A 12,472-nucleotide genomic window follows, 5' to 3' on the forward strand; every position below is an offset into this window, starting at 1 on the left:
CCGTGGCCTACCTCTTGATTTCGATGTACGAAGTTGGTTCATCGAACAAGCCTATGATCGAATCTCTACTGCAAATTCTGTGTAAAATAGTGTAACACCTAAACTTTGCTTTTTTGCAGCAAAAAATATTGTACAATTTTACAACATATTAAAACTTTCTCTAAGAGACTTTATGGCTATTGGGTTCGAAATCACATTATTTGCGTGCGCTTTATTTTTGCGGGGTTACATCATCAACCGGAATGAGTTCGGATCGCGTTATGATTCCCGTAAAAGATATAATGAACTCGTACGCGCGATATTTGGTATTATGAACCTGGTATTAGAACTCAGCGCATCGTTTACCAAAACGAAATCTGCTGCAAGCCTTACCCTTTTCTCCAACATCCCAGTGATTTCTCGTAAAAGTGCAGAGGTGTTCTCGGCTTCCAATAAAGCGAGTATCACGTCAACATATTCCTATATACACTCCTTCTTTGACCTGCATTCGGATGCGGCCGGCGCTGGTATTGCCTAATAAAAAGATTAAGGTCACCAGTTTTTACACATTGAGGATGAATGTTAATCCCAAGCATCATCCATTGGTTCTCTGTGTAATTACAGCTGATCTGGCAATAACGGAGTAGCAACCGCGGGCGGTCAATCATGCTCATGCTCATTCGGTTCGAAATCACATTATTTAATATATTTATAATTCATTGGAACAGTGGAACCATGCATTCTCTCCTATCGACTGTTAGATTAGGAACATTTCTAGGTAAAAGCGTTGGAATCTGTCCTCGAATTCGGTTCCATACTGAAATTGGGTCAGAATTTCTTGGTGCCAAACCACCATGCAAATACTGCCGTAACTCCCCGGGTAATTCACCCATATGGTCGATGTTTTTGTATTTTGATGCTTCTCTAGCAAGAGTACCGTGGGCAGCCCACAGGTCATTGCTTGGTTCGATGTTGACTGGTTCAGGTTGCTCCTCTCTACACTGCCTAGTAATTTTTTTGCATAATATTAACTAAAATTATTCGCGTTCGCGTAAGTGCGAACAGCCCTTACATTTTTTTCAACTCCGTAGTCGCGAAGTTTAGTTTTCGTTCGTGCGCGCATTTTTATAATTTTGTATGAAATATTAACGTCGCAGCACTAAATCGAAATCGCGACTTTAAATAGAAAGTAGTGCGCTGTATAGCACATCAGATGCGCTATACAGCGCACTATTTGCGACGTAAGGTATAATGTGCGGCATGAGAGTAAAATCAATTGTCGCCAGTCAACAACTACAATTTTCAACTAAATAGATAATATAAAATAAGTGAGAACAGAGGTTTCGAAATCTCTTGTATTTTCGTCACCGCTGGCATAACCAATTTTCCCATTTTTGGACAAAGTTGAACTATAATCGAACAATAATCGGGGTCAATTATTCGATTATTCAATAATCGGAAAGCCGGTTAATCGATTAAAAACTGATCGAATATTTTCGCAAATAATCGATTAACTCGATTAATCGAGAAGTAATCGGACATCACTAGTCATCGCCATTTAAGACGCAAGTAAGAAAGAGATGTCAGATAACTGTTTACGAATATAGCACGTGTGGAAGTGGGTTGAAGCTGACAAATTTACAGTGCGCTTCGGGCAGCACGGCAGGACAAAACTGGGTCAAATCGAGCGAATAAAGAAGGGTTTTGACAGCAGTTAGTGCGCTTCCGGGTCAAAACGAGGTGAGCTGGTGGAATAAAAAAATTCGCTATTAGTGCCGCCTTGATTTCTTGCCCTTGACTATGCAGCAGAGCCGCATTATGGTTTGCAATCAGAATGTTCTACGAAAAAAACTAGTTATAATCCATTGATGTTGCTTAAACAGTATGCAATATAATATAGTTTTCACAAAAAATGACCTTCCGTCCTTCGACGAATTGAAGTTTCGGACTTCGTTAGTATTGTTATAGTTCGGCCATTTGGAGCTGTTTGCAAAATACTGTTTCGATATTTAATGGTCCCCATGGCGTTGCCTCCGCTCTAATTTCGAGGTCAAACAACTTGTCACGTTACTTTGGCGTTTGACCCATGGCCAAAAAAATTAGTCTTATGAATACCACATTATTTTTTCACTGTTAACGGAACTAAAATCACTAAAACTACCAGTTAACATCATCTCCTTTCATGTTTAACATTTACTTCTAGCAAAAATCCAAAGCTTCTATACCCTACCGCTAAACGAAATTCGAAGGCCTAATTTCCCCATAACTTCTATTGGCTCCAGCATGAGAATTCCTAAGCTTCAGAAAGTCTTGTTTTGGAAATTTGTTTCCTTGGATAACATAAATGTTTTCCAGTACCGCCAAAGCGTACAGTGCATTGTTTCTATGTCTGTTTCTTGACTCTTCAAAAATAAGCTTTATTACTATCATAACATGTAGCGTTATTACTATCATAACATGTTAGACATAATTGTCCCACGACTTTTATTTTATATATCATGGCATTGTTGTGATAAATACATCAAATCGACAAAAGCATGCGAACTTTAACAAACCAGTAAAAATAGGCGAAATGGTGCCCATCGCTGATGGCAATAAATCGTACATGCCTTTGATGATGAATATGATAACCTTTTCTCGATCAAGACAAACGAAAACCTAAAGCCTGTAGTACACTCTTTGTCTAATGGTCAAATATTTGACCTTCTGACATAATGGTCAAATTTATTTGACATCATGGTTGTTGTTTGCCCCATGTTAAAATTGTAGAGTGACAAACAATTATATTTGACCAAATTTTTATCTGTCAAAAAATGACAAATATTTGACGCTCGGTCAAAGAGTGTAATACAGGCTTAAGAAACAAATAAGAAGACTCTAAATAACTAATGAGGTGTAGAGAATAAAACTTATTCGGATATTTTTGTATTTCAATTACGAACATTTTACTATCCCCAGTTGAACGTGTATCGATTGCTATTCCTTACAGCACTTTTTTACCAGTGTTTGAGATGTCTGACAGTTGCGGGTGTTGCTTCTTCTTTTTCTTGAAAATACCCTGCATTCTAATTATTTTGTGAAAGGACAATATTGTGATTTCAGAAAAAAAATTAGAGTTTTGCGCTCTAACTGACAACCGCAACTGACAACCGAAAATGACAATCTCAGACAGCACCGATAAAAATGCGACTCAAGAACTTGTTTGTCAAAGCGTATGCACTCTTAATTTACTTCAATTGAAATTGAATAGCATTGAAGCCCCCTCGATTCCTTGCCCTCGACTATGCAGCAGAGCCGCATTGATATGGTTTGCAATCAGAATGTTCTACGAATAAACTAGTTATAATCCATTATTTGATGTTGCTTAAACAGTATGCAATATAACATAGTTTTCATTGACTGGTGAATGACCGCCGGTTAAAACCTCAACAAAAAAATGTGTCGATGAGATATATGGGAAAAAGACCTCTGAATTTCGTTCAGAGATTTAGAGGTACGGCTCAAGAGTTTCGTCTTCTCGAAAAAAGTCACTATTCTAAATTTCAGCACAATTGGACTTCGGGAAGTCGTGCGGGTAAAATTATACTTTTTTACCAATGAAAAAATGTTCGTTAAAAAAAATTGTGATGCCAAATTTCTTAGAGATGCAATAAACGTTAAAATCTAGTGTTTTTTGTAAGATTTGGACCACTGCGACCATTATTTTGATCTTTTGTGGTAAAAAAAAATTTTTATATATTTTTCAGCTGGGAACTCTCTCAGCTTTAATTTATTTTTACCTTTGAGGACATTTTTCGAAAAGCCGAAGCTTCTGAACCCTACCGCTAAACGAAATTCGAAGGCCTAGTTTCCCCATAACTTCTGTTGGTTCCAGCTTGAGAATTCCTATGCTTCAGAAAGACTTTTTTTTTGAAAATTTGTTTCCTGAGATAACATAAATGTTTTCCAGTACCGCAAAAGTTTACAGCGCATAGTTTCTATGTCTGTCTCCTGCATCTTCAAAATTGAGCTTTATAGACATACACACTTGAAATTTTTTGCCGGGTCTCGGTAATTTATTGCCGGGAACGGCACCACTGAGTGCCCGGTTAAAAAAATAATGACAGCTGTCACATTTTTTCGTGAATCTCGGTTCACCTAACTGATATTTCGGCTCGTTCATATTTTGTGCCGAAACTTCAGTTAGATTGAACCGAGATTTTCGGAAAAATGTGACAGCTGTCATTTTTTTTCCAACCGAGCACTCAGTGGTGCCGTTCTCGGCAAAAATTACCGAGACCCGGCAAAAAAATTTAAGTGTGTAGTCATGGCATTGTTGTGATAAATACATTAAATCACCAAAAGCATGCGAACTTTAACAAACCTGTACCCGATGTTGTCGTATCATATTCACTAACCGATCTAAAATTAGGCGAAATGGTGCCCATCGCTGATGGCAATAAACCGTACATGCCTTTGATGATGAATATGATATTCTTTGCTCGATCAAGACAAACGAAAACCTAAGAAACAAATAAAAAGACTTCAATTAACTAATGAGGTGTAGAGAATAAAACTTATTCGGATATTTTTGTATTTCAATTACGAACATTTCACTATCCCCAGTTGAACGTGTATCCAGTGCTATTCCTTACAGCACTTTTTTACCAGTGTTTGAGATGTCTGTCAGTTGCGGATGTTGCTTCTTCTTTTTCTTAAACATACCCTGCATTCTAATTTTTTTGTGAAAGGACAATATCAAGGAATGCCAGATTTCTTCCCAAAGTGCAATTTGCGTTGACGGTGTTGCTGATATTTGTTTGGTTTTTGCATGCGAAAAAGAAGGAAAAAAATGTTTTTGCTTTTGTCATCACGCACATTTTGACAATTGTATATGAGTGTTCACGTAAGTGCGAACTGCCTTCAAAATCCCTTTCAATTCCCTTTCAATTTTTTGGATTTTTTATTCGACTCGTTTGGAGTGACAACTCCGCTGATACAGTAGTCGTTCGATAACTGTTACGATCATCTATATCTGTTCCGTTCATCCCAAAACTGCTTTCTGTGCCGTCACAATTGGGTTGTTTAGCTATTCACGGATTTCCGATTTTTATATATCATCTGAAAGAGTTTAATTTTCTGAGCAAAGCGTGATTTTCAAAACTTTATATAATTATCCTTCGATTTTTAAATGGAGAATAAAAATTCGCTTTAAATCGCTACAATGACAGTTGGTATATGGGCGAACTGTCATTGTAGCGATTTCGAACAGTTTGAAATTATGATTCAAAAAGCGAAGGACGACAGAACTTTTTTTTAAATCATGTTATATTTAGAAAATGCAGATCTATCAGTTTTTTATATCATCTGAAAGAGCTGCAATTTCTAAGCAAAACGTGATTTTTAAAAAATTCTATCGTTGTCCTTCAATTTAATACCCTGTTCACACTACACCGCATATCACCTTATATCAGGCGATTCGTGCTATCGAGGCCATATCACCATCCATATTACCTGATATCCCATACAATCGAACTGTCATCGGATATCACCTCGGCTACATGATATCGCGGATATCATGTTCGAAAACCCATAAAAACCAGATTTGCAGCAGTCGGCAACATGGCCAAAATTCATTTGACGCAACTTTACAAATTTCGAAATTGGGTTGTTTAGCTACATCAGTTTTTTATGTCATCTGAAAGATCTGCATTTTCTAAGCAAAACGTGATTTTCAAAAATTTTCTTTCGTTATCCTTCGCCTTTTAAATTACGATTTAAAACTGCTCGAAATCTGCTCGAAATCGCTACAATGACAGTTCGTCCATATACCAACTGTCATTGTAGCGATTTAGAACAAATTTTTATTCTTCATTTAAAAATCGAAGGATAATGATATAAAGTTTAAAAACATCACGTTTTGCTCAGAAAATTACACTCTTTCAGATGATATATAAAAATTGGAAATCCGTGAATAGCTAAACAACCCAATTGCAATTAGGATGCAATGCAATTAGGATAAAGATGCCAGCTAGTTGGCTCCACATCTATGTCACGAACGTCATTCCCATACATTTTGCTTGAAACCAATTTTCTCTGGCTCTCTGGCTCGATTTTACGTCGAAAGGCTGTCAGTGCTTTTGAAACAGCCGAATAAGCTTCGTTCATGCGAGATCAGCTGTGGCTGTAAGTGGTGTGTAGAAATGTAAAAAGCGAAGAACGTTATTTTGTTTTGTTCGTTCTCTAGATGTTGTGCAGGACATAAATGGATATGTCCAGACATGTTTCAACACGTTCTGGACCATAAATTCAATATTCATATTGATATGTATTCATTAGAACTTTTCACGCAAAAAAAAAACGTGCAACAGCCTATGCGGCACAATGAGCGGAGCTTAAGACCATATCATTAACAGTAGTGCCATCATCATCGACGGCGGCTGGAAACAGTCGCCGTGACATGGGTCTGGTTGGCTCGCACTAACGCGAACTCTCATATGCAATTGTCAAAATGTGCTGGATGACAAGAGCAAAAATATTTCCTTCCTTGTTTTCGCATGCAACATGAATTTCGAAATTTGTAGGGTTGCGTCAAATGTCTTTGGGCCTTGTTGCCAACTGCTACAAATCTGGTTTTTATTGGTTTTCGAACATGATATCCGCGATAGCATGTAGCCTAGGTAATATCCAATGACAGCTCGATTGAATGGGATAGCAGGTGATATGGATTAGGGATGTAACGGATATCCGCATCCGCATCCGCAAATGCGGAACATCCGCATGAAAATTGACATCCACATCAACATTTGCATCCGTAATCACATATCCGCATCCGCATCCACATCCGCATCCGCATCCGCATCATACCATGCGGATATTGAAAAAAAATATCGCTTCATAAAATATTGCAGGAAAATTTTTCTTGGTGTATTTACTGCTCGCCCAAAGAACTTTTGCACTGGGGAGGGGCATGGTTATGTGAAAAAAAAAGCAAAATATAACACAAGGGGTGCTACGGATATCCGCATCCGCATCCGCGAGTGCGGAACATCCGCATGAAAATTGACATCCGCATCAACATCTGCATCCGTCATCACATATCCGCAACCGCATCCGCATCCGCATCTGCAGAAGTCTGAAAAATCACATCCGTAACATCCCTGTTATGGATTGTGATAAGGCTTCGATAGCACGAATCGCCTGATATCAGGTTGTTTAGCTTTATCAGTTTTTTATACCATCTGAAAGATTTGCATTTTCTAAGAAAAACGTGATTTAAAATTTTTTTTAGAGTTGGCCTTCGCTTTTTAAATCACGTTAATATCGTTGGCCTTCGCTTTCTAAAACTGCTCGAAATCGCTACAATGACAGTTCGTCCATATACCAACTGTCGTTGTAGCGATTTAGAGCGAATTTTTATTCTCCATTTAAAAATCGAAGGATAATGATATAAAATTTGAAAAAATCACGTTTTACTCAGAAAATTACGCTCTTTTAGATGGGAAACATTCAAATATTACATAACGCGGAATTTGGCAGTTTTCATTACCCACCCACCCCCATGTAACGCAATTTTATATATTGGCCACATGCAATATAACGCTCCGCTGAATACCCCCCCCCCACCCCCTAGAGCTTTATGTATTATTTGAATGATCCCATATATAAAAATCGGAAATCCGTGAACAGCTAAACAACCCAATTCAATTTTACAATTTACTGAATTTCGTTCAGTAATTTTATTTTTGCTTCAAACCAGTATTTCATTGATAAATTTACTGAAAACCAGTAATCGATTCAGTGATTCATGAAAATACAGCAAAACTATTTGCTGAACAGAAAACAGTAAATGAATGTTTGCTGGAATCCAGCGAAAGAATTTATAAGTCAAAACATTTTACGTCAAGCTGTCATTAGTAAATAGCGCCAAATCGATGTGCAGCTGTAACGTGATCATCACTAAGCTCCTGGTAGCGGGTTTTGGGCCATAGCTAAGTCACTGTTGGGCTAGATAAACTTAAAAGTTGAAATGATAATCAACATCTTTAGTTCAACAGTAATTAGGTTGTTTAGCTATTCACGGATTTCTGATTTTTATATATCAACTAAAAGAGTGTAATTCTCTGAGCAAAAATTGATTTAAAAAAAAATTATCATTGTCCTTCGATTTTTAAATGAAGAATAAAAAATCACTCTAAATCGCTTCAATGACAGTTTGCCCATATACCAACTGTCATTGGTGTGATTTCGAGCAGTTTTAATTCGTGATTTAAAAATCGAAGAACAACGATAAAAAAATTCTTGAAAATCACGTTTAGCTTAGAAAATGCAGCTCTTTCAGATAATATAAAAAACTGATATAGCTAAACAACTCAATATGGCTATGATCCGATGGGCGGATGGAAGTTGGTGCTTGAAGGAAACATGTTTCACTTGAACTAACTGGTTGAGCAGCAAATCCATTTATGCTTTGCTGCATGTACAGCAAATTGTCATAGCTGACAACCAGCAAGTTGTGTTTTGTTTTACTGACTATGCAGCAACCGATCTGTCACTTTTATGCAATTGAGCATTATTGAATAATCAGCAAATTTCATTTTGCTGAACAGATTGATGGAAACACAGCACACCAGAAATCAGCAAAATTTTGCTGGTTTCCAGCAATGAAAATTTGGTATATCCCCTTGCGTACAAGTTTCTCAACGCTGATCTCTTCTCCTGAGTATATCTATTATAGACGTTTCACAGTTCTCGAGCAGATTTCGAGCAGTTGTAAATAATTTTTATAACAATCTGGCATCTCTGGATCTGACGTTTATGCCACATGTGGCCTGATTTCAAAACTATGCGGTCCCAGTGAAGCAGTTCAATTTGTTTTGTTTTGTTATAAAAGAACTGGAGTTTTATTAAAAATGCCTTACGCACGTAAGAAGATGCACGATGGGGACACCCACTTGCGGCGGCGATGGAGACTCCGTAATCGGAAAAAGGATTTAGATGAAATTGATACCGATCTCAAGAAGAACTCTGAGCAACTGCTGAATCAGGAAGTGGATCTGGATAAGCCAGGGTTCGCACAGTTTTACTGCATTCACTGTGCCACTTATTACATCAACGATCGCGCCCTGCAAGATCATTTTCGGACCAAGGTTCACAAGCGGCGTCTCAAGGCTCTGGAAGTGGAACCGTACACGCTGGAGGATTCTTTGCGAGCCGCCGGTCAAGGGAGTTTCATTCAACCGTCGAAGCGCAAAATTGAGACGCAACCGTCTAGAAAAGAACAAGCTGATGGTAAACGAATAAAGGTAGACGAAGTAATCGAAACGGAAAAACCGCCCAAGCAAAACCTGTCAAAGACCCCAAAATATGAAGGACAGTTTGGAAATATTATGAAAAATTTAATATCTCCCAGTTCCTAGTTAGAGAGTGGCTAAAATTAATGATAGGTTCTGTATATTACAAAACAACTGCAAATATAATAGAAGTAATCGTGTTTGATATAAGCTGCTAGTTTCAACTTTCAATAAAAAGAACATTTTTTTTCGTTTGGGTTATTTCAAGTTAAAAAAAAACTGCTAATGTTATACCACTATGTAAAAAAATACAAAACAGTCCTTTTTAAAACAGCTTTAGCTGTAGCACAAACATTGGTTAGAGTTTATCCATAAAATGCGGTTGTCCGTTTGCATTTCGCCGCTGAGTAAGTATATCGCAGCCAGTTTCGGTGACCAACAGCGTCTGCTCAAATTGAGCTGAGTAGAAACCGTCGGCCGTAACAGCGGTCCAATCGTCAGGCCAGGAAACGTCTCTCCATGATTTTTCCGAAATCATTGGCTCGATAGTAAAACAATGACCGGGTTTAATGACCCCAACCGCATTGTTTTCTGAAATGTTTTTAGGCATTTTTTGTGATGCAGCTTTTATTAATAACATCGTATAAACTTACTAGCATAATGTGGCACGTTAGGGGTAGTATGGAACAACCGATGTATTCCGTGGCCGCAATAACTTTTGACCACACTGTAACCATGAGCATGAACGTGCTTTTGTATAACGTTGCCTATTTCTCGATAGCGCTCACCTGGTCTGCAATGAATTAGAAAATTACTCCGTTACCATACCATTGCGAATGATCATCCTTACTTGACAATCGCGATTGCCTTCGACAAGGCTTCATAAGTAACCTGCACCAGCTTTTTGTGTTCGTCTTTCACGTTGCTCACAAAAAAGGTTTCGTTCAAATCTCCATGAAATCCCTGAAAGTATACGGTCACATCCACGTTGCAGATGTCACCATCCTCAAGTGGGCGCATATCCGGGATACCGTGACAAATTACCTCATTCACAGAGGTACAGCATGACTTTGGGAAGTTATAATAGTTCAAAGGACTCGGGTAACAATCACGCTCGATACAGGCCTCATGTACAATCCGATCAATTTCATCCGTTGTAACGCCGACATCGCAAACACGAGCTGCTTCATCCAAAACTTCTCGCCCTAAGCGGCATGCGACACGCATCGCTTCCTTTTCTTCGTCATCCAGGATTTTAATGGATGTGTTACCACGAACTGCCTCCTCAGACTTTGAGCGGCCTTCCTTGTGATCCGCATAATCAGGACGTGGTATTTTAGGAGGGACTGTTCTCAGCGGCGATTGTGGAAATGGTCGTAACTTTCCCGTAAATGTAAAATAAGGCCACGGATTGTATGCATCCTTATCGCCGTTTCCCTCTAGAAACAAAACAAGTGTTAATTGGATTATGTCATGGCGACCGACCGGCAGAAATTGGCTCTGATCCAAAAGAGCATCTCACTCGCTAGAAGATGGATAACTTTGTGTGCCTTCCAGGATCCTTTAAAGCAGTCCTGGCTGCAGAAGAATGATCCTTGGATTCCCATTTTGAGGCATACCGGGCACTGAAGAGTGGCCACATTCTTGCAGTTCTCCGTTTCACACCCGTGCTGGACTTTTACATCAGTCATTCTTTTCCTGCCGTTTATAACCTTGCGAGCCGTTTAGAATTCTCTATTTAAAAGCTAAATCAAAGCACCAAATTATGTTTCAAACTACTAAGAAACTTAGGCGTAAATGAAATAACTGCAAAAATTTTATTTACCAACGAAATCGATTTTAATAAGATTGACTCCGCAAACAGTTTCAACTGAGGAAGAAACCTGCATGTCCTCGCGGCCGCGATGTCAAACTTCATACTTCGTCAGGGATGCCAGTAATTTGAAAACACCTGACTTTCGTTCCGGTAAGGCTCGTTTAAATATTACATAACGCAGTAGGGTGCAGAGATGCCAAATATACAGACAAATCTGTATTATACAGACTTTCTGTGTTGCGATACAGACACGCATAAGCCTACAGATTTTATACAGACATTTAGTATAATACAGATATTACACAGATATCTGATATTTTACATAATGGTTCTACCAGTATACACAAAAAAACGAACACAAAAACCAAAAGTCACTGTAGCCGTTGCTGGAAAAAGTGAACTAGGAACTGAACACTTTGCTGAACATATTAATCTTGCGTTTTCGAGAGTGAAATCATGACAACGGGAATCGAGTCAGGCTATCGGGGTTTTTATCGGCCCCGTGGGCACTTATCTGCCTGTTTCGCCCCCAGTAACAAACAGCTGATTGTCTCGATCGATTGCCATGCAGGTTATATTGGTGACCGTTTGTTCTATTCGGAGCAATATCCAACGTCGAAGAATTGCTTAAAATGTCCCAAACCTTGAAGGTACTATTTTTATAACCGCGAGACTTCTGCCATCATGTATCAGTTTAGCTACATTACGACGAACGACGATTTTTATCACGGGAAAGACTCTTACTTCTATGTGTTACTTAGATTTAAAAGATAAATTAGTTATCGATTAATCGACCAACTATGATAGACTCGAAAAAGAACAATCAAAACACGGGAATGGCATCGCTGTCAGCTACCATACATTTGACGCGTTACCAACATCACTGGCACTGGCACCCGAAAAATGGGCAGTTTACCCTTATCTTATGTTGATTCGGGCAAACCGGCTAAATATTGACTGCAATTATTAATAGCATATCAGACAGTTTTGAGCAATTTCTTAAGGTTTTCACATGGTATGTGATATTCTAAGTGATATTTAGTACATTAATTGTGTCCCAAAGCAAAGTGAAGCAAACTGTGACAGCAGAAAAAGTAGTTTTGGAACAAACGGTACAGGAATAGATGTTCGTAACGCTTGAAGGCTACCATACCATTCCCTTGAATCAAAACAAGCAATAAAACAAAACAATCTGACAGGTCGACGAATAATTAGGTATCAATGTATCGGTAACTTTTTTTCGCAGCGGTATACAGACTTATACAGACATTTTTATGGATTATACAGACTTGCCAAAAAAAAGTCTGGCATCTCTGGTAGGGTGTAGGGGTACTTTGCTCTTTGCTTTAAACTAGAGATCCTCAGAGGGAGAGATAAGCGATGAAAAAAACCGCTGATTTGGCAA

General features: G+C 38.5%; 2 protein-coding genes across 2 annotated transcripts; one reads left to right on the forward strand and one right to left on the reverse strand.

The window, feature by feature from the left end:
* The first annotated feature begins 8,764 nt into the window (after positions 1 to 8,764).
* LOC129731839 (zinc finger protein 593 homolog) lies at positions 8,765 to 9,461 on the forward strand. Its single transcript, XM_055692186.1, has one exon. It carries the CDS (start codon positions 8,871 to 8,873, stop codon positions 9,375 to 9,377), a length of 507 nt encoding a protein of 168 aa, XP_055548161.1. The 5' UTR covers positions 8,765 to 8,870; the 3' UTR covers positions 9,378 to 9,461.
* On the reverse strand, positions 9,435 to 11,211 carry LOC129731830 (methionine aminopeptidase 1). The gene is made up of 5 exons (XM_055692177.1): positions 11,077 to 11,211; positions 10,774 to 10,996; positions 10,102 to 10,690; positions 9,905 to 10,044; positions 9,435 to 9,842 (listed from the first exon to the last, which is right to left on the reverse strand). Exons 2-5 carry the CDS (start codon positions 10,940 to 10,942, stop codon positions 9,610 to 9,612), a joined length of 1,131 nt encoding a protein of 376 aa, XP_055548152.1. The 5' UTR covers positions 10,943 to 10,996; positions 11,077 to 11,211; the 3' UTR covers positions 9,435 to 9,609.
* Positions 11,212 to 12,472: the final 1,261 nt, after the last annotated feature.

This window comes from Wyeomyia smithii, chromosome 1 (assembly GCF_029784165.1).
Source record: "Wyeomyia smithii strain HCP4-BCI-WySm-NY-G18 chromosome 1, ASM2978416v1, whole genome shotgun sequence".
Taxonomy (NCBI): Eukaryota; Metazoa; Arthropoda; class Insecta; order Diptera; family Culicidae; genus Wyeomyia; species Wyeomyia smithii.